The following is a 23,217-nucleotide window of genomic DNA, read 5'->3' on the forward strand; positions in this document are numbered from 1 at the left end:
ACAACCAAGAGCATGACACCCTTATTTGCATTGTTCGAGGGAGACGACCCAAGGTTTAATTACTCTCGGTATTATTTTTAATTGAAAAATATCAAACTTTGATTGAAAGGATTGAATTGCCGGTTTGGACTATACTCACAACAGAATTATTTTATCTAATTTCCATCATTACTTATTCTCGACTTGGTGGAATATGAGGAATCTGAAAGAGAGCCTCTAAAGCATGTGGGGAGGTGTCTAACTGCACCCCTCTAAGAAAAACGGTCTCGGCGTCTCCCTTCAACAGATTTGCATAGAATTCTTTAACTAGTTGCTCATTGATTTCCACAGCGTCAAACTCTATGAATTTCCATCTATAATACTCTAGTCGCTTGTGGATGGCTTCAGCATGTTTCTCCGGCACATTCAGCATCCTTTCTTCGGCCTCCTCATTAATGAAAATGTCCGACTAAGTGCTCGGACGGACAGGGATGGGAGCCAATGGAGTGGCTTTCTCCTTACCCTTACAATGCATCCTGAAAAGGAAGAAAAACAGAATATAGCTCAGGAGAAACAGACAATTGGTAAATTAGAGCCAATAAGATAAACAGACACTTAGGTAAAGCAAAGAATGTGATTAATCAAAGAATGTAAATTAGAGCTAATAAGATAAACAGACACTTAATTGAGAAAAACATGTTCAAAGAATGTGATATGCTCAAAAGAAAATGAAATTTTCCACAATCAAGAAACCTAAGTGATAAACAAAGGCATGAATGATAATTAAAGCATAGACAACTTAGGTAAAGCAATGGAAGTGGATTAAATAAAAAATTGGTTATTGCAATTGTGCAATGAAAGTATAAGTTTTACAAAAATTTGGCACAACGGCAATAAACAATTCAATATTTAAAGAACCTACTTATTCATGGCAAAAAGTGAAAAATGATCACACACCCATAACCCTTGTTCGAAAAGCAATAAACTTGATTAAAATCAAATTGAATTGCCCAAAAAGGAATTCAGAGAACAAGTTGTTGTATATGATCATTTATGTTAAAAAACACATGAATAAGCAACTCAGTCATTTCACTAATGCAGCATTGTACGCACTTAACATATAACACCAAACAAGTAATTAAAGTTAAAATTTCAGTTCAATTTGGCGTTTAACAAGAATATCCACCAAGTGCATAACGAAATTTGATCTCAAACATCATCAAAAGGACATAAAATTGCACAAGCTTCCATGATATTGCCTAAAGAAAATAGAGTCCAGAACAGATGTTGGCCAAACATAGGAATTGAACAAAAATTGTCACTCCGACAATCTATCAAACATATGGTGTGCATCACTTTCAAATAGAGATTTTCAATTCAATAAAGGCATTCATCAACCTGAAAAATCAACCAGCCAACGAATATTCAGTCTAGAAACACAAGTGAACTAAGCTAAACCTAAACAAAACATAGAAATCAGAATTAAAAAGTAAGTAAAAGAAATAAAAGAAAAGAACAGGGATGCAGGGGAAGCGAACCTACGTTGACGAGAGGAAGAAGAAGATAGGGTAAGGAGTGGAGGTGGTGTCGCAGCGGCATAGTTTCGCTACCGCTAGTGGTGCTCGCCGGAACTAGAAGAATGCGGAGCAGAGCTGTTGGCACAAAGAATAGGGTTAGCATGCACAGAGAAGAGGGAATGGAAAAAATGGGAAAGAGAAGAGGGAAGGGAGAGAGGGTGGGCGACGGTGGTCGCCAGTGCTATGGTCGCGGGACGGATGGAGGTGGTTGGGTGGTGTGGTCTGGGTTGAGGGTGGCTTTGGATATGCTTTAGAGAAGAAGAAAAGAAGAAAAAGAATTTGGGGCGAAGCGCGATATAGTTCCCTTTTTTCGAATTAACGTTCAAAAAGGGACTTGTGCGTACGCACAAAAGGGAAAAGAAGGGTTATGCGCACGCATAGCAGCGTGCGAGCGCTCCGAACAGAAGAGGTATCAAGGTCTGTGAGCGCACACAAAAGGTTGTGCGTGCACAAACAAGGGAAAGCTACGAGCAGAAAGTGTGTCGAGGGTTGTGCGTGCGCACAAATAGCTCTTTTTTTAGGATAAAAAGGGTGAGTGTGCGCGCGCACAACCGAGGGTGCGAACGCACGGAAGGAAAAAGAGATAGAGTGCTCACGCACAGCTGGTGCGAGTGCCCTGAACAGACTGGGTGGTAAAGGGCTGTCTGTGCACCCAGATGGCGAAAAATAAGGGAAGTGTGCGCGCACACAAGTACGTGTGTGCGCACAAAGCTCTGTTTCTGCAAAAATTTTAATGCCTCTAACGCACCAAATATGACATCCAAAACAGATTTTCAAGCTTCAAAACACTATAAGACTCCAAAAACATATTATTTTGCTAAATTACCTAGCCAACACTAAAATGCAACTAAATTAAACTAAGCAACATAACCAATTATTCAAGAAATAAAAGCTAAAAGAGAGAAAGGGTTAGAAGGATTTTGCCATGGTGGGATGTTTCCCACCTAACACTTTGGTTTAAAGTTCTTAAGTTAGACTTTTTGAGGAAATTCTTATTAGGGCGGCTTATGTTTCCACTCCTCTTTGAATCTCCACCCAAGTTTGTTCTTGATTTGACCTGCCGGATCCCAAATGAAATACATCAAACTCTTGAGAAATTCCAAGCTAGCAACTAGGATCCATAAGTGTTAAGTGTTGAAACCAATGCCCGGATCCCATACTCTAGTTTCTTGTTCATCTTCTTGTTGATCTTCATTTTTGCATTTGGATGAACGACCTCTTGAATCATCATTGACACATACATTTCCCAGAATCCACTCAATTGACTCGTGCACAATAGTTGAACTCCAAATGTTGAATTGGCTTCCTTGATGAACTTTCTATTTCCTTGCCAATTAACATTCTTCTCTCCACCATCCACTACTCCAAGAAGAATTTGAAGTTGATAATCCGTCTCCAAGATAGCATATTGATATGGGCCTAAGAAGCTTGTTGGTACAATTTTCACCCACTCAATTTGCTCTTGTAAATGTATCTTCACTTCTTGGTAGCTAAAATCTTCCTCAACCTCCGTTAAATCTTCCTCATCATCACTCAAGTAAAAAATTGGAGGTTGTGTAAAGTCCACATCAACATCTCCTTCAAATTCAATCAAGGGGGCTCATGAAGATCATTGAAGGGATTGACTAAGTTGGACAAAAAATCACTAATGATGGAATCCACTTGATCAATTTTCATCAACTCTTTATTCATCTTCTCGTGCTTCATGTTGTGATTTGACATCTTCTACTTGATTTTGCAATCTTTCCTCCATTCCACACTCTTCGCTTGATTCCACACATTCATCCACAAGAATTTCTTGGTTGTGGCTTGAAGCAAAGAAGCTAACCGATCCAAGGTTTTCGCTAAGGTAAACATGACTTGCTCTTACTTCTTTCGGAACTCCGTTTGTTCTTGAATAAGCACTTGGAGTACTTCTTGTGTGACTTGATCCATATATGAAGATGAAATTTGAGGTGACGAAGGTTGACAATTATGCTCATGAGAGTAAGGACTTTGGTTTTGTATATAGTAAGGTGGTGGTGTATAGAATTAGTGACTAGAAAGGTAAGTTTGGGTCGATTGGGGGTGAATTGTGGTAATGGTGTGGATAAGTCATAGAGAAAGTATAAACAAAGCTAACAAAGCCAAACAAACAACCAAAAAGTGTTATTTACACTATTAACATATTCACAACAACGAAAAACATAACATCGATTGCATCATCTCCGGTAATGGCACCAAAAACTTGGTGATGAGATTTATGCCGGCTCGGAAATTAGATAAAATAATTCCATTGTGAATATAGTCCAAACCGACAATTCAATCCTCTCAATCAAAGTTTGATATTTTCCAATTAAAAATAATACCAAGAGTAATTAAACCCCTGGACAATGCAAATAAGGGTGTCACACTCTTGGTTGTGAGGATACGGGGTTTTGAAAGTAAAGAACAAAAGATTGAAAGAATTTATGAAATAAAAGAACTAAGAGATGATCAAAATTGGAATTAATGCAATTAAAAGGAAATAAGGTCAAAACTAGTGAAAATGCTATAATGTATAAAGAGCCTTAACTTGGGAATGAAAATTAAGAAATTCTATCATTGTCATAACTACAACTATGACAACTATGATGAGTCAATCTCGCTTCGTCAACCCCCTAACATCGAGGAATAAGTCAAGCAAGCATAATTGACCTTAATCCATAAGTCCTAGCTGACTTATTAATTGCTTAGTAAGAAGCTAGTGTCAATAGAAACAAGAGTCAACTAACTACCCAAGAATTACCACTAAATGTCAGACATTATGACTCTAGTATTCTAGGAACTCATGTCCCAAATCGAGGTGTGAAAATCTACTCAAAATTTAAAGTTGGCATTTTCACAAACACCTTCTAAGCATAAAACCAAAACATAAAAAATTGCAAGGGAAAATAGAAAACTATAACCAACTATTCATAATATCAACTATAAACATTCAATCAAACATATATAAATCATAGAATATTAAATTCATCAATCAAAATTTCAAAAACTTAAAATTTGCAAATATTAACAAAGCACTTGAACCAAAGAAAAATGAGGATACATGTGATGTAATTAAAGAGAAATTAAATAGTACTTACAAAAGAGTTGATCAAAATCCAAAATGAAAATTTGAAACTATAAAATGCTACAAATGAAAATTTAGTAAACCCTAAGAGAGAATTTTCTACTCTACCGTACTCCTACTCCTAATGCATATTTTTAACTAATCTAAACTAATGAAAACCTAATAAAACCTAATGCCTTCATATGTCTTCGTTTCCTGTTGATATATCACTTCCAAAAGGCTTCAGCTCTCCAAAAATTAGGCCAAGAGAACCCCAAAAACACAAGCCACGTGCTTCATTAATAAAGTCACGCGTAGAGACCTCTGCGTATGCACAGATGTGTGCGTACGCACACTTGATGTTTTGCCACTTGTGCGTACACATGGATGGTTGTGCGTACGCACACCTCTGATTTCTGTACTGGTGCATTAAGGGGATAAAAAAAATAGAAAGAGAGAGAACGAGTTTAAGGGATGAACCAACCTTGATCCATGCGTTAAGGGGATTTCCGGTAGCAGCTAAGCCGCCAACCATCGGCGAATGTCGACCAGGACCACATCTTCAGAATTCAGATGCGGGCAAGGGATGTGCTCATTAGTAAATACAGCAAAGTAAGTTGCGCCAATTCTATAAATAGTTTTGGCAGCTCCATCAAATGTTGTTGTTATGACCACCTCCATCAAACTTGTCTAATGTAATTTGCTCATTCACGCCAGCAAAGCTCCAAGGTTGTTGCACCACTTTAACTACATTCAAGTAGGTGGCTAGTAGAATAGTTGATTTGTCTCGGTTTATCACAAATAAGAATGATTGTAAACATTCTAAGATTCAATTTCTTACCTTCCCATTGTATGCCAAAATGCAGAAATATGCACTCAAGATATTCTATCGTAATCAAATTGAGCAACAAATAAATTAAAAAATATTCTTAAATGAGCTTGATTAATTATCATAATTTATACTATGATATGAAGCAGAATGGAAGATAAAGTAAAGCTATGAATCTGTTATATTATTTTCATGGCTATTGTACCAGAACTTCACTTTTGGCTCGGTAAATCATATTGTACAAAGAAACTGAGGGCTCCAATCCTGAATTTATCATCTTCTGTATGAGAAACTCCGCTTCCTTCCACTTTCCTTCCTTGCAAAGAAGCCCTATGGTTGAACAAAAGCTAGCCAAATTTGGAACCATTCCATTGTCAATCATTTCTTTGAGTAATCTAAGAGCCCTGTAAGAGCTTTCTTCTTTGCAATAACCATGAATCATGATATTATAAATGACACTGTTTGGTTCCAAGCGCAGCTCACCCAATGATTTGAAGAGCTTTGATGCTTCTTTCATATGACCGTTCATACAAAACCCATGCAAAAGGATACTACATGTAAAAACATCTAAATTCAAACCAGACTTCTCCATTAAAGACTTTATTTCAAATGCTTTGTCCATATGATTTAATTGTACAAAAGCATCAATAAGGATTGTATAAGTCACTTCGGAAGGAGCAATGCTTCTCTCCTCCATTTCCTTGACCATGTTAAGAGCTCTATCAAAATTTCCAATATTACAATACCCTGCAATCAAAGTATTGTAGGTCACCAATGATGGCGATAGTCCAATTGCCTTTGATTGATTAAATAATCTAACAGCAGTGTCCATCTTTCCAATGCCACAAAAACCATTGATTAGTGTATTGTATGTAACTAAATTAGGAGTTAAGCCAACAAGATACACTTTATCAACCAACTTTACTGCTTCCTGAAGCTTCTTCAATCTGCACAACCCATCAATCAAAATATTATACGTTACAATACCATATGCCACACCTTTCTCACGCATTTCATCGAACACCTTAAAAGCCTTATCTACATTCCCATCCTTACAATATTCTTTGATGATACAATTGTAAGCATAAACATTGGGCACCGTTCCTCTCTGCTTCATATTTTCATACATTAGAAATGCTTCCTTTTGAAGGCCATGCTTGAAGAACCCGTTTATCAATACACTATAAGTGTGCTGATTGGGAACTAAGCCCAACCCCTCCATCTTACAAAACACCTTCTTTGCCAAATGAACATAACCAATCTTGCAACAACCATCAATCAAGGTAGTGTATAAGACAACATTTGGAGAGAAACCCATGCGAATCAACAAAGCCAAAAGCCGAAAACTCTTGATCAAGTCACCAACTTCACAGCAACCCTTGATCATAATCCCGAAACTGTAGACATCCATAGCAACCTTACCCTTCATTTCATTGAAAAGCAGCCATGCTTTACCAAAACAATTAGATCTAAGGAGCAAGATCAAAAGGTTATTAAAGGTGTTTGATGTTGGAAAATGGGCATTACGAACCATGTGGTTGAGGAAACAGAGAGCTTGATCAGGTAAGTGAGAATGAACATAGGCATTAATGATTGCCTCGTAGAGAAGAGTATGTGTTGAATTATGAATGAACTGGGTGTGTGTGAGTTGGTGCATGAGTGATGATGGAGAGAAGAAAGGAGAGGAAATTCTGCCGGAGATGAGGCGGAGGAGAAGTGAATGGGCATGGGAGAGCATGGCAGAGGAGAGAAGATGGTTAAGAATGAAGGAAATAGATTGAGGGGTGTGGTGATGGTTTAAAGAATTGAACAAAGAAAGTGCTTTTGTTGGAGGCACTTTCACCATTTTTTGAATTAGAACCAGAGCTTTGTAACTATGACACATGATTTCTCCTCTTCACAGTTTACACTTCCAGATACAGAATATATAGTGAGACACTTCCAAGTGTTTGAATTTCAGAACCTTGTGAGAATGAGTTGGGCTTCAACAACAATAACATATCATGTGGAGCCCAAACCCGAGTTTTAGTAAAGGCCGAAACTGTAGATGATTAAAAGAAAAGAAAAGATACAGAAAGGTATGGCTAATCCTAGCTGGAGGTGCAAGCATGTGAAATAAATCAATAAATTAAATAAAGCAGGTACAAGCAATATTATGTACCGGTGTTCACAGTGCAGTATAGTTCGGTTGTTAGAGGAAAGGCCATCCAATACATTGAACAAATATTCGGTTGGTTTTTTATCTAAGGCTAACCAAACCAAACTAAACCAATTGTAATTGGATTGATTTGATTTGGTTTTTCGGTCTTCCTTTTTCACCAATGTTGTCACTTGTACTGTTATCAAACTGCAGTAATATCAAAAACAATAAAATAAAATAAGAACAGAGAACACTAAACCAAAATTGAAATTAGAACACCAAACTACAAGTTAAAATCAAATAATTAAAAAACAACCACAAAAGTTAGAAAACAAATTCAAATCATAACAAAAATCTAAGAATCAAGAACAGAACAGAAACTGGCAGTGAAAAATAGATGCAGACAGAACTTAACAAAAATCAAGAACAGAATCAGCTCAAAAACAGAACAGAAAAAAAAACAGCAGTCGAAAATCATAACCAAAAAACAAGAACCAAGAACAGCAACCAAGAAAACACTGAGAACTTCAGAAAATATCTCAACCAAGAATCAAGAACAAATTAAAAATCATAACAAAAATCAAGAACAAAAATCAAGAACTGAAAAATTTAAGAACAGACCAGAATCAAATCAAGAACAGAAAAAAATATAAGCAGGGAAAAATCAGACAAAAAATAAGAACCAACCTGAGTCAAAGGCTCCATTCTTGATGATGCTGATGATGTGGCAGAGTGCAGGAAGGAGAGGACGAAGACACGGAAGTGGCTGCCAGCTGGAGTGCGCTGCGATGCATGGAGGACAACACGGGATACTGCTGCGTGGAGGACGACACAGAGGCTGCTGCTGCGTGGAGGGCGACGGAGAGGGAGCGCGACTACGACGAAGGGAGCGGGAGAGGATAGGGCTGACAGAGAGTTGAGGAGGGTGGAGGGAAAGGGGATAGGGCCTCCGCGGCTGCTGCTGTCCGGCGGATGACGGAGGAGATTGAAGGACGAGGGGTTGTGTCTGAGGAGTGAGGACTGAGGAGATCTGGGGCTGGGCAGACAGGAGTGTTCGCGGATAGACTTAAGGGAATAAGGGTAAAATTGGAGGTTTCACTCTGTTTGGATAGCTGATGCCCGATGGAACAAAAGAATATGAGAGAAAAAGAGATAAGTAGAAAGAAAATAGAAGAAAAAATATTTTTTTCATGTGTTAGGTTTTTGGCAAGGTTGCGAGAATCGGACCGGTCAATAAATCGGTGAGGACACTGGTTTAATAGTTTAATGGTTTGACCAGAGCTTAACCGGTTTAATTAAATATTAAATATATAAATTAAATAATTTCTAACTTAATAAAATTTAAAATTTCACGTAATAAATTATCCATAATTTAACATTAGAAGTTCACAAACAACTTCAAAGTTCATAACTAAAAACAACATAACGCACATAATGATAAACACATAATGTTTTACTATCAAAAGAAACGATTAATAACAAGTTCTCAACTAATCAAAGGTGCAACTCATCACAAATCATAATCATTATTAAGTCTTTAAGTGTTTCAATCAAGTTCTGAGAACCGGACCGGTCATCAAACCGCTCTAGTCACTGATTTATTGGTTCACTAGTCCAACTGGTCCAACCGGTGGTTCAACCGGAAAAACCGTTTTAGAATAGAATAATAAATAAATTATAAATAAACATCCTAAAATATAATTATAGTCTAATATAAATCTTAAAATAAGATTAGTAACAATGGAATGTAAAGGGATCTGATGTTGTGGAACACTAGCAGCCACTGTTGCTACATTACCAGCTGAATTCCTGAATTGAATCGGAAAAATAAAGTGAACTTTCAAACAGGTCAACACTCTACAACACAAACTTCCCAATATAGAATAGTAATCATTAATTGGCCCAAGCGAGAAATATTGTAATTTGATTTTGGCATAGTTCCCATTTACATTCATAATTGTTCATGTTGAGAGTAAAAGGCACTATTAAAATTATCAAACATTTAACACCATAAGCATCTTAGTATTGACACAAAATGATTGCAGTCAGCACATTGAAATTTTGCTTATAGGTTCAATACAAGGTATGGAGTCATGAGACTCAGATGCCACAATGGTGGAAAATAATTCATAAAAGTAGAAAATAGGTTCAATACAAGATACATGATTAGATACAATTATTGGAGTAATTTCCCATGGAGCAGGTTTTTCCTTTCATTTTATCCATTGATACCTGCAATAAATCGAAGGAGACAACAAACACAAAGAAAGCCATCACTTCAGCACCAAATTAAGCTTAAGGCCAAAATGGACAAACCCTACCAATGAATTACCATCTCCTTTAAACTAAAAGTCAACACAGCATAAGCAGGGTCTCCAGTAGTGGTTTCACTGAGACTATGATTAAATTGGTTCAACAGTTATTATGAGATCATCTACAATCATATATACACTAGCTTAGTTTGAACACCCTAAGAGATTTTAGGGGGAAAACCCATTTTCAAGAGCTATGTCATAAATTTTTGTATTACAGGTTATTATTTCAAACACAAACTAACTTAATCAAGTAACCAGAGCAAAATTACAAAACAGAGCCAGCAACAAGCAACCAGCTAACAACAATTATAAAACAAACCAAAACATTAACCAATGCAATAATCACAAAACACTAAACCTTCACCCAGCAAAACCAACAATTACAAAAAAAGCAATCAGTGAATTTGAACAAAAAACCTAAGAGCCATCAGCAATTAGTAATTACAAAACAGAGCCATCAGTAAATTTGAACAAAAATTTCAGAGCCATCACTACCCAGATATTACAAAACAGTAAAACACTAAAATAGACTAATAGAACCATCGAGCCATCAGTAAATTTGAAAAAAAAAATTTACAGCCATCACCAACCAGCAAATACAAGACAGATCCATCGACAACAGGCAATTACAAAACATTACAAGAAAAATGGAACAAAAATTGAACAACAATCTCAGAACTTCAGACGAAGACGAAGGCCGAACATTCAGAAATTAAAAGGAAGAAGCGGAGGCGAAGCCACTAACCTTCGATGGAGGAAGGGACGGCAATCGGCGAGACGAGGCGATAGGCGAGACGACGGCGAGCTGCTCCAAGCCACGAACAGAGAAGCCAGCGAAGATGAAGACGACGTGACGAGCTACTTGAGTTCCGGACACGGGGAAGAGGAAGAAGCGGCGGCGCTGAGGACCTGGGGACGGCGGCGGCGCTGAGGACCTCGGGCACGACGGCGGCAATGAAGGGCTAGGGTTTTGCTTTGCTTCAGAGGTCTCCAGGGAGTGCACGAATGATTTGGGGAAGGGAGGGGGGGTGTATTGGTTCCCGCATGGTTTTGGCTTTTCCTTTTTTATTTCTTAAAACAAATAAACAAAACAGTGTCGTTTCATTCGAATCGGCCGGTTACCGATTCGGTCCAACCGACCAATTCTTGACCGGTTCGACAATTTTCAAGCAGTTCTATCTCTAGCGATTATAAGTAGCGGATTGAATCATTTTTATTGCCAGTTCCTAGTTGAACCGGTTCAACCGATCAATCTGGTCCAATTTTTACAATCATGGTTTTAATATCTCCATCATAGACAGATAATCCAAAGCCACTATCTTCATAAGTACCACCAAAAATTTCAAACTAATTTACTTCAAATCATAAAACTAAAGCTAATTTATGCTTTTGTAGGTTCAAGTCAACTAGGGAATGATCATAAAATTACAAAATTAAAAAACTAGTGAAGAAATTAACATATCCATCATATCATCTTCAAAACAAATTAACGGTAACAAACCTTCTTTGAACCATTTGCTTTAAGCCAGTTAACCGAGGCCTCTATATCCTTTACAGCGCCTTGCCAATCGAGCCCATCCATCAAATGTTGGGCTTCCGCGACATCAAAACCAACCTTTCCTCTATACAGACTGGAACAATGGAAGCAATTTTCTGAAAAAAAAAAAAGAAAAAGAACAATGGAAGCAATTTCAATTTTCATCAGTTATCCAATTGAAGATTATAATATCATATAACGGATGAAGAATTCAGATCAGCAAATCTTATGAAAGCACCGTTATCTTACTCTGGAATAAGAGCTTTAAATCCGGGACCTAGCTGAGAAATCTTGACAGCATGATTCTTGATTTCAAAATCCACGCCCCACCACTTCTAAAGAACAACAATTCCAGGAGCATCTTCTTTGCCAACGACGTATGCATCAAATGTCTAATAATTGAAAATAGATACCGCATATTAGGAACCTAGAATTTGCTTAGAACAGGTGCATAGCATACACAGAGTAGTATTGCATTCGATACCCTAGAATTTGCTTAGAAAGATGATATTGAGAACACAATTTATAAAGTGGATGTACACAATAAAACAAAGACTCCGAGTCCAGAACTGAAAACCTGGAAAATGAATGGGAAAGGGAGAGGGAAAGAAGACTAACAGTGGTGGTGGCTGCGGTGGTCAAACCCGTCGCTGCTGTGGCTGCAGGACGCGGTGGCTGTGGGACGCGGTGGCTGCAGGATGCGGTGGCGGTGGGCTGCTCGATTGGTGGTGGTGGCTTCTATGGTTCTCAGAGAAGAGAGAAGAGATGAGTTGCTGCTGAGTACTGACTGAAGACGGTGGTGGTGGCTTCTATGGTTCTCAATCTTAATTTGCAACTTGGCATAAGGTATAATAAGCCTAAAACTTTGTTTATCTGTTATGGTATATTTTGCAGTTTTTGGTTGAATATTTATTGCTGAATTTTGCCTAAAACTTCTGATTTTTGTGCCTTTTTGCTTTGAAACTCCTTCTCTGGGAATGTTCCAAAACCTGCATTGCCTAACTCTTCTTCTTGTAAGAGACTTCAGCTTCTTGATTTGAGTAATAACAGATTATGAATTGGAACATAAAATTCTAAGACACTAATAATTTATAAACTCAGAAAATCTCTCTCGACTCACTGGCTCTTTGAAATCTTCCATATAATAATATTGTTACTACTTTCTTCTCATGATTTTCTTCAGAATGCAATTGTGAATTTTGATTTTATTCTGATTTATGTTAATTTTATACCCTCAGTAATTTTAATTTTATTGATATAGATTTTTTAAATTACTTCATGACTAGTAATGCTAGAAAAAACACACAAAGCATCAGTGTTAATTTTTATTTATGTTAATTTTTTACATAATACCAATTAATTTGTTAATTATTATCTTTTTTTATTTTTAGGTTTAAATCTTGATTTGCAAACTTTTAATGATAAAAATGTTGAAAGTGATTAAGAATAAGGGTTGAAAATTCCTTTATATCTAATATTGTAATTTCTTTATTATGATGAATCTAAATTTGTAGTGATCTAATACTTTTTCTTTAATTTCTAGTTATTTGAGCTAATGACATTGTATGAATTTTATGTTTGTATTTTAATTTATGTATGAACTTTAAGTTTTTGTCTTAATTTATATAAGAATATGTAAAAATTTAAAATATTTAATTTTTATAGGGACGGGTAGGGGTGGGGCAAGTATTCGTAAGGGCGGGTTTGGGTACTACAATTTACTACCCGCGGGTAGTGACGAGGCAGGTAGTACATGAGTAACAGAACAACGGGGACTGCCACCCCTATTTATATGCATGCCCTGGTGTAAAAAGCTACTAAATTTAGGAATTGATGTAACTAGATACAACTTTTTGCTACACTTAGTAGATTAATGATGCTTCATTCTGTACCTTGTACTTTCATCAAAACTAAGGTGATGTCTATGCAAATCTAATTAAGATTCAAGTGCTAGGTAGGTGCTGCCTCAATATTTTCTTCAGCAGGTGGTGCCGGGGTGCTAGATGATGCATTAGCATCACTTCTAGCTTGTTGACCATATCTCTGAAGCACCCTCTCTTTATTTATGTTCCACCATTCTTCTGCTTGTTGCTCATGAAACCTTCGCTTGCTGCATAAATAAATAAAAAAATCATATCAAAGGTTTGAGAGGTATAGGAAGAGTTTAATTATTCTGCACTGGAGGTATACAAAAGAGTTTAACATTGTGATCCAGTAAAAAGCTTGTGTAACTTGGGTGCCATGAAAAGCTTTCCAAGTGATTTATCAAAAAATCATGTTGCACACACGCTAATGTCATACAATAATTCAAACAACATATATTATTTAGTAATGGCAAAATTAAGGAATGCGTCCATGCAAATTTCTGCAACTTCTTTTTAAAAAAATGTGTTGTGCATGCAGATCAAAACCAGAGAAATGGTTTAAATAATGTAGCAGCTATTTTGATCACACATTCATGTACATATTTCAAAAATGGGTATACACACCTTCACCTGAGAATCGAGAAGAATACTAATATAATTTTGTGAAGCTGACTACTATAGTGACGCATATGTTCAATACAAATCACACTGATACAGAAATTGAAAATGTAGAATTTATCAGATAAACAAGTAACTGTAGTATACCTGAATCTAACTCTCCTGAAAATTTTGACACCATTAGGCCTTACTATTAGTGTCACGTAAACACCAGGCTCAAATTGTTCAATAACTTGTGTTTCTCCATCTCTTGCCAACCTTGACGTCTCCTCGGAGCTTTGTGGTTTCACTGCTGTTCTATTATCGGATACAGATGATCCATTTCTTTCTTGAAGGACATTCCCCTCATCATGAGATGGGTCCGAAACCGCCGCTTCATGATTTTCTTCTGTATTGTGCTCTTGCATTTTTGAATCCCCAATATCTGTGGCAGGATCAGGTGCATTTTGTCGAGTAGACTCTGATATTGATGGCGCGGAAAATGTTTCAGATGTCGAGTTTTCTTTCAGAAAATCTTCAGCTTGAGTAAGTGCAATTCTCAAATTTTCAGTTTCTGAAATCTCTGGTGGCAACTTCTCAGCCATTTGCTTCAACTAGATTGAACAAAAGGCAAGTCTACTTAATCAGGATGATGTACTTGAAATTCTGATCAAGGGATTTGTTCTGTTTCTCATATATTCTTATTGAAGTATTTTACGCCAGTAATTTGGGCGACTAAGAATTTTTTATAAAGAAACATGATGCTCAAATACTAAAGCAGTTTGTAGTAAGAAGTGTGGAATTGAAAGTTCAGCAACTGAGACATTTACATATATAAGTCAACGATTTCAACTATATCCTTGGTAAATAGAATGAAGATACCTGAATAATAGTGCACTCAAAAATTTCTAGCATTGCTTTATGCTTAGAAGACTCATCTGCTGCCAATGTTGTAGCTTCCTTAATATGTTGGCGAAGCTTTTGATTTTCCACATCTTTCATGTCACTTTTCTGTTTCAAACTTTGAATCTACATAAAAATAATATTCATTAACTTAATATTGGTGATCCTTGAGGTTTTTCAGAGAATATGGAAAGTGAATCAACAGGAAACTTACTTGTTTCTGCAATTTTGACACTTCTTGATTCTTAAGCTCATTTGTTTTCCTCAAACTATCAATAAGACTTCTAGAGAATCCACCAGCGCCGGAACGCGTAGGGCTTGGCCTTCTTGCATACGGGGATGCGGGCCTTGAAATGAGTGGTGGAGTTGGTGGTGGACTTGGAGTTGGAGGTATGGCAGCGATGGTAGGCTTCAAAAGATTTTGCATTATTGAACCTGTTGAACTTGGGAATGCAACATCTTTCAATTGCACTAGTGATGGAACCTGAACAACTTGCTCTGTAGTAGTCTTGTGAATCCTTGAGAGAGGGAAGAGAGTTCTTGAAGATCTTATTTCTCCCAGGGTAAATCTTTCCCTTCCATCTATAGAAGTACGAGGTGGCGTAGTAGCTCTCCTATTAAAAATGGCACCAGAATTCGACTCAACATTTTTAATCTTAGTATAACAAGAATCACACACACGATGAGGTTTTCCAGGTGTTGGAGCCAACGCTGCCCTCAATGCCTTTTTTGAACTACAACCATGGCAATGCACTAACCCACAATTATAACAATTGTGCCTTTTTCTAGTAAATCCAAATGGTTGCCTACATGCGGTACAACTAGATTGGTCAACTCCCGAGACCCATTTATGGATGCATATGCAAGCTGTAAACTTCGACCCACACGAAATGTTTTTTACATGCCTTTCTTTCAAGGCTTCCACTATTGTTGGACCCTTCCTATCTTCTGTGTCTCCATGTCCCAATCTTCCATTGGCACCTTTCCCCCATGTATATAGTTCACTTCTTGATGTCAATACAGCCACATGATGAGATCCACATGATATTTCCTCAACATACTCACCTACCAACTTATCTTGTACTAGCATTGGTACTTTTCCATCGGACAAAGGATTTCCTAGTTGACCATGTTCAGTGCCTCCCATAGTGAAAATATGACCCGATGTAGTGAGGGCAACAGTCATAGTGTTTCCACATGCTATCTGGTGGAAATTTAATTCTATAAGAGATGAGACACAAGTCGGTTGAAGGTATGTTTCCTTGTTTCCATGCCCCAAACGATACTTATCACCATCACCCCAAGTGAAGAGCTTCCTTGATGAAACATTTGAACTAGACTGAAGTGTTACCTCTACAATAGCTGCAGTGTGCCATACTCCACATGCAACTTTAAGAGTCCTCAATCCACTTAATAATTGCACTTCCTTTGGATATAACACACTCTCTCTATCTCCATGACCTAAGACACCAAATGTTCCATCACCGAACGTAAAAAGTTTTCCATTGGCAGTTGCCAATGCCGAATGCCATGTGCCACACGCAACAGATATAACTTGATGTCCTTCTAGAGGGCCACTAACTCTCTTTGGTATCCAATGGCTAGAATCCGAACCATGGCCAAGAAGTCCAACATTATATGCACCATCACCCCAAGAATATAGCTCATCTGATGTAGTCAGAGCACATGTATGGTTCTCTCCACATGCAACATAATCCACATTAGTAACCGCCAAGAACTCAACAAGATGGGGTTGACCAAAATCTTTATCGATTCCATGACCAAGTCTTCCCCCAGATTCCTCTCCCCAAGTGAAAACTTCACCTTGCCTTGTAACTAAAGCAATGTGGTGGACACCAGATGCAATCTGTTGAACATCAAGAACAATATTTGCCTCTAACGGTTTAGGAAGCAAAACATCAGTCATGGGAGGGAGCTGAGTCCCAAAACTATCAGGTGAAACATCTGCCCAAATTTGTCCCCATATATAAAGATCACCTAGAGACTCGATGTCCTCTGGTCCCGATCCCCCACTTGAACAGCTAGGTGTACTTGACACACTAACACGAAAACCATCAATACTTGTCCTAGGTAGCATACTTGCTTGCTCTACCCTCTCATTTGAGCTTATTGAATGCAATGAGGTTGACAGGAAATTGAATTGACAGAGACACTGACACAAGCAATGCTTGAAGTAAACTCTAGCGCTGCACTAAAATGATGACCATTTGGAATAATATCAACCCGATCCTGAAACTAAAATTAAAAAGGCACTTGAGTTATGAAATAACAAATGACCATGTAGGATACATATAAACAGCATGAATCTTAGGAAGCATACATGTCATGAGATGGAATTATGCATGTTCTAATGGAAAAGAAATTCATAGACACCTAAGGGCTCACTCATTTAATTGATACAATTTTTAAAATAAATTGTGAGAAAAAGGACAAAATGACTATTCAATGGATTTCTGTTAGAACTTACACCACATAGTTCTTTAGTATTCCATCTATTAAGTTTTCCAGTAGAAATCAATGTCTAAATCTGCCCCAATTTTGTACTTGCACATCTACCCAAAAAAAAAATTCACTCTTCAATTTTTTTTCCTCAACGAATTGAGAAAATCAAATACATTCTATGATTCAAATAATTTTTCCTAACCTGATTAAATGTCTATTCCAAGTTAAAAGGAAAGATAATCTTTTTTGGGTTGCAAATATCTTCTGAAAACAATCTACCTAGAAATGATCATTACAATTGTTACATATCTTAACAGATTGTTAACATGACCAGAAATATTAGCTGTTGTCTAAAGACCTACTTAACTTACAGAGCATGATACCTAAGAAAATTTTAGATTTATTTCCTTTTCACAAGATAGCCAATCATTGTTGTTTCATCCCATTAAGGCCACTAAATAAGAAATTATTTAGATATGTCAAATTCATCATACACATGCCAACTCTAGATATTGGAGTATGCATGCCCATGATTCTACATTGAAGCCTCACCACGAGAGTTCGAATGGGCAAAGTGAGTACCAATCTTTAGAGCAATGAGTTCCTTTAATAGAAGCTAAAAGCAAACATTACCGAAATCCCAAATGATGAAATCTATATTAAAATAAAAACAGATCACGGGTGACATCTATAAACATACTTGTAGTGATTGCACGATATTTTTTCTTTTTCCTTAATTTTCCCAATGAAGTGATTTTATTATTGAGCAACGAAATGTAAACCTCGTTTTGCAAATTCTCAGCTTGTCCCTCTATGAATCTCAGCCAGCTCTTGATATTATGTCAAGTAATATGATCCATTGTTACATCGTTTTACCTACATATAAACTCATAAACTTCTTTCTGGTTTCTTCACATTCTTCCAATACTCTTAATTGTTAAACCATTCAATTATAAAAAATCCTTCCCACTTCTCATTACCACTATGATCAAATTTTGGCTTTGATTTGCTTCTATTTCTCAATTCTGTTATGTACAAAAAATGCAATGGCTGAAATTGTATTGTTATTTATTTTCTTTTGAATCTCCTTCCAACATTATTTTCCTTGTTATCAAAGAAACCGCAATTCACCCTACTTTTTTTTAGCCAAACTGATTTTAAGCATGGAAAGACACAATTCTACACTAAGAAAAACTACCAATGGTCAATACTGCATAATAGAACCATTTAATTCACATGCAACTGAATTTAAAAAAATATATATAAATAAACAGAGAGAAATCGATCATGAACGGAACAATTTCAGACATGTTGAAGAAAATGAATTTGCCAATTGAAGAAACTTTGGCGCAACTAACCTGGTGGACATGACGATCAAAAAATCCATAGATGGCTGGTGGTTTCTTCTCTGTCCTCTGATACGAATATTGGAACAAAATACAAGAGAGGAACCAGCAGTATCTCCATGCACTTGATCCAGAGAAACAAAAGGATGAGAAAGAGAGCGAAAATGCAGTGAGTTTTCTGGGAAAAAATTGGAGTATGGCGAAAGGAAGCATGAGAGATGGAAGAATCGCAGATGAGATGAATGTGTGCGAGAGAGAAATGGCGAAATGAGTGGGAAAGTAAGCGGTTACATATTTTCTCACATTAATTATTCATGAACTATGAATTCATAACATACTTGCCCCATCCATGGTTAATTTATTTTCCACCACTAATTAAATTTTTTTTATAACAATTTATAAATTTATATTTTTAATGTATTTGTTATATATTTATTTAAAAATTTAATTTTAGTGCATTAGTAATGTAAAGTAATTTTACATATATATTAAATTATGTATAATTTACATCAATAAGATAATTATATTTTTTATTGATTGTGTAAATAATTATCTAAAAAAATAAATATATTCAAATTGTGTAAAATATTTTATATTATCAATGTATTAAAATTAAATTATTTATTTAAATAAAAATTTTATAATTTTTTATTAATAATAATGTTAATCCTCTATTTATTTAGCTATATGATATGATACACTTTATAAAACAATAATTTTAGAATGTCTGACCATTGTAATTATTAAGATCAAACAATTTAATATTTATTAAGATAATTCATGAATAAATACAAATTGTGCTATTACAAGTTTAATAGCCCGTTTTATGTACGAAGCAAAATCATGTATTAATTATATAAATTATTTGTATATGTAAGAAATAATATATAAAATATGTAAATAATAATTATTATAAATATATATTATTGTATTTTTATTACATAATATGCAAAAATTTACTTACACTGAATTCAATGAAAAAATATATAATTAAGGTCCGAATTATAAATATAAAATTGTTCATATTTGAACTGATTAAAATATTAAAACTAACTATAAAATATTGTGTTACTGACAAATTTGACTATAAGAAACGAAAACTAATATATAGTTATAAAAAATGAGTTTTTATTTAGGGCATGCTACACATATAAGTTTTTTTGGCTTACAAGTCTTACAAGTCCAATAAAATACATGTATTACATTTAATTAACGCATTACACACTTCCACATTCAAGAGTAAATAAAACGTACGTTATTCAACAACTTCCTGTTTCCAAAGTGCGTTACTCACCATGCATTATGAACGACTCTTCTTCTTCTTCCTCCATGAAAACAATTTTCTTGCCAAATTTGAAGATAATGGAACTTCAGAAATACACCCAAACGATTACAGAAATACATCCCAACGATTACAGAAATACACCCAAAGAATTACAGAAATACACCCAAACGGTTACAGAAATTCACACAAACGATTATAGAAATACACCCAAAGGATTATAGAAATACACCCAAAGAATTTAAAAAATACACCCAAAATTCGTTAAAGTACACCTTATGCATTTTTCAGAATTCTTTCTCTTTCTCCTCCTTATCTTCTGCTGTTTCTTCTTCAAAAACGATTTCAGAGTTTGATGTAAAAAAAATAGAAATCGAGAATAACGAAAAAAGAAAATAAAGAGAAAAGCACGTAAACAAATTCTAACTCTATTTTTTTTCCATTATCTCAAATTTTTCGCTACCACCGCTCTAACCTCATGTCCTAAGAACAACTCTAATGATTTGGTTTTAATTACTGACAAAAAAAAAACTAACCATTAATAAAGAAAAGGAGAATTTCTATTCAATTTTTGAGAGAAAAATTTTTATCTAAATAAAAACTTACAATGTTCAATGTGACAATTTATCATGTGGTAACTAAAATAATATCTAAAGTCTAAAAGATAATATATCTAAAATCTAAAAGATAATTATCTAAAGAACAAAAGATAACATCTGGTTTTATTCTTATTTAATTTCAAATTAAAAGTAATTATAACTTATTCAATTTAGCATTTATAACAATAAATGAGATCACTATTATATAAGTTATGTAATTTAAAATAGCATAATTTGTGATTATCATCAATATATATATTGTCCACAAATAAATTAGGAAATAAAAATAATTTCCTAACACAAAAGACATCTATCTACTTAATATACTAAAATTGGATTTTTCCCTGTTAATGAGAGTGATGTGTCGATTCCTCATTAATCCATTTTTCCACCAAAATGAATGCACTATTTTTTCTTCTAAATTTATTTTATAAAAATATCTTTATTATAATTATACTATAATTAGCATTTAAGTAATAATGCATAATTATTCTAATTTAGAAAAATATCTTTATTATAGTTATATAAAATCAATATTTAATGCATTATTAAACTACTTATCAATTATCAATCAAAAATATTTTTAATTATTTAATAATAATAATAATAATAATAATAATAATAATAATAATAATAATAATATGATAATTATATGATAATGACACCGGTTATTAATAACCAATTTATATTTCTCTAAATAAATTTATTTTAGAAAAATAACTTTATTATAATTATATTACAATATTACAATTAATATTTAATGAATAATGCATAATTATACTAATTTAAGAAATATCTTTATTATCTATCTATTCTATCTATTCTATTATATAAAAATCGAGAACACCGCGATTTTTAAGGTAAGTTGATTATTTTTTATGATTTTTTCAAGTGATGCTAAGTCCATTTTATAAATATTTTTGGTTCATATTTTAAGTTTATTTAATAAGTAAACTCTTGCACGAATTAAAGACGGCGCGATTTTATAGATTTATAAGTGCTAATAGCCTTTATATTTAATTTGTTTTATAGTGTGATAATAGCCAATATATTTATTGGTGGATTTAACTATTACTATATTATTTATGATCACATTCAGTATATATGTTTGATTTATTGAAGAAAATAAATTATTAAAATCGATTAATAACTATTTTAGAGTGAATCCAATTAACACTAGATTAAAAAAAACAAACAATATATAACATGTTATTTTTTATTAATCAAATTATTATAATTCAAAATCATTTTAAAAAATAATTTAAAATTATAATTTCAATTTTATCACGTGCATAACATGGGTAATTACACTTGTTTGTGATATAAAAACTGATAGAGAATTTTTATTTCAAAAATGCTATTTGTACACTACTTTTCAGCCACCAATTCAGCCACTCTCACTAAAATACAGTAAAAAATATGTTACATATAAGGAAGTAAAAAAATACGGTTATGAGAGCATATACGTTACAGTAGCAACCGCGCTGGGAGTGGGTTTCTTCATCAGCACGTGGGTTTCTTCATCAGCGCGTGGGTTTCTTCATCGCGCCAAAATTTCTCGCACTTTCTTCTCTTCTCACGGGTTCCATTGCATGCACCTCAATTCTCTTCTCTTCTCTTTGATTGCACCAACCTCACTCCTCACTTTCTTCTCTTCTTCGCAGTTTTCTCTGCTTTGCTTTGTGCCATTTTTGGTTCTTGTTATCTTAGGGTTTTGATTATAACTTTTGATTCAATGGAATCCACAAACTCGAATAATGAGGTTTGTGTTTAATTTACTTCATTTATTAATTTTTTATTCTTGATTTGATTTTAATTTTTTTATTATCCATGTTTTACTTTCTTCTGATTTGGCTTATGCTTTGATTTGAGTGACATCACTAATTTAGTAAATTACTATACACCGATCAATATTACTTCTCGAAAAATTTCAGTAGCATAGGCCTGTTAGAAAGAGGAGTATGTCACAAGCTTATGCCAATGGAAGCATTTGCATTTGCATATACAGAAGTAATTGCCGTTGATACACAAGCTTATTCCATAGGAAAATTCTCAATAGTTATGCTTCTGATATGTGGCTTCATTATGTCATTTAGATCCTTTTACATCATATACATTGTGTGATTATATTTTGAAAATTTTATGTTATAAATTTGTGTAGTGAGAAAAATGTTTAGCTTCTAGATTGGAGTCAAATTGGTAGTTTTGTTTAAATCTTATGCATTTGCTTAGATAAGATGATGATGTTGATTCTATGAATGTGTTGGAGTTTAGTGCTATATTTGACTATTGAGTTTGATTATCGTGTTTACCGAGTTTGATTATATTCAGGATCAGTGCTATATTTGACTATTGAGTCTGATTATACATGTTTACTGAGTTTGATTATACTCAAGTTTAGTACTTGACTACTAATTTGTTTTGTTCATTCATAGAAAATTGAGAGCATTTTTATACCTGATTTGATTTTATTAAATTTTTTATTATCTATGTTTTTAGGTTGTTCCATAGGAATGGCATTCTCCTCTATGAAAGATTATGAAACTTTTTATACCAATTATGCAAAAAGAATTGATTTTTCATGGAATATAAGAACTACTAAGTGGGATCAAAATAGACAAATTACATACCAAATCTTGGTATGTTCTAGAGTTGGTTATCAAAGATCAAAATTTGATCTACTAAAGAAGACAAATCTAACTTCCGAGCAAAATT

General features: G+C 34.6%; 2 protein-coding genes across 7 annotated transcripts; both read right to left on the reverse strand.

The window, feature by feature from the left end:
• Positions 1-421: 421 nt before the first annotated feature.
• On the reverse strand, positions 422-18,913 carry LOC107485173 (PH, RCC1 and FYVE domains-containing protein 1-like). 6 transcript variants are annotated; one of them, XM_052260149.1, is made up of 11 exons: positions 18,634-18,913; positions 15,027-17,068; positions 14,792-14,938; positions 14,078-14,523; positions 13,340-13,557; positions 12,066-12,436; positions 11,697-11,839; positions 10,656-11,563; positions 8,283-9,452; positions 7,617-7,802; positions 5,543-7,496 (listed from the first exon to the last, which is right to left on the reverse strand). In XM_052260149.1, exons 2-5 carry the CDS (start codon positions 16,908-16,910, stop codon positions 13,398-13,400), a joined length of 2,637 nt encoding a protein of 878 aa, XP_052116109.1. In that variant the 5' UTR covers positions 16,911-17,068; positions 18,634-18,913; the 3' UTR covers positions 5,543-7,496; positions 7,617-7,802; positions 8,283-9,452; positions 10,656-11,563; positions 11,697-11,839; positions 12,066-12,436; positions 13,340-13,397. The 6 variants fall into 6 exon arrangements, with proteins under 6 accessions (XP_052116110.1, XP_052116109.1, XP_052116107.1 ...); XM_052260147.1 differs by having other exon boundaries at positions 5,543-7,802; positions 8,283-9,464; XM_052260150.1 differs by lacking the exons at positions 5,543-7,496; positions 7,617-7,802; positions 8,283-9,452 and adding an exon at positions 422-515 and having other exon boundaries at positions 11,412-11,563.
• On the reverse strand, positions 5,652-6,884 carry LOC107485190 (pentatricopeptide repeat-containing protein At4g11690). Its single transcript, XM_052260629.1, has one exon. The coding sequence runs from the start codon at positions 6,882-6,884 to the stop codon at positions 5,652-5,654; it is 1,233 nt and encodes a 410-aa protein (XP_052116589.1).
• Positions 18,914-23,217: the final 4,304 nt, after the last annotated feature.

Source organism: Arachis duranensis, chromosome 4, assembly GCF_000817695.3.
Source record: "Arachis duranensis cultivar V14167 chromosome 4, aradu.V14167.gnm2.J7QH, whole genome shotgun sequence".
In the NCBI taxonomy this organism is placed as follows: domain Eukaryota; kingdom Viridiplantae; phylum Streptophyta; class Magnoliopsida; order Fabales; family Fabaceae; genus Arachis; species Arachis duranensis.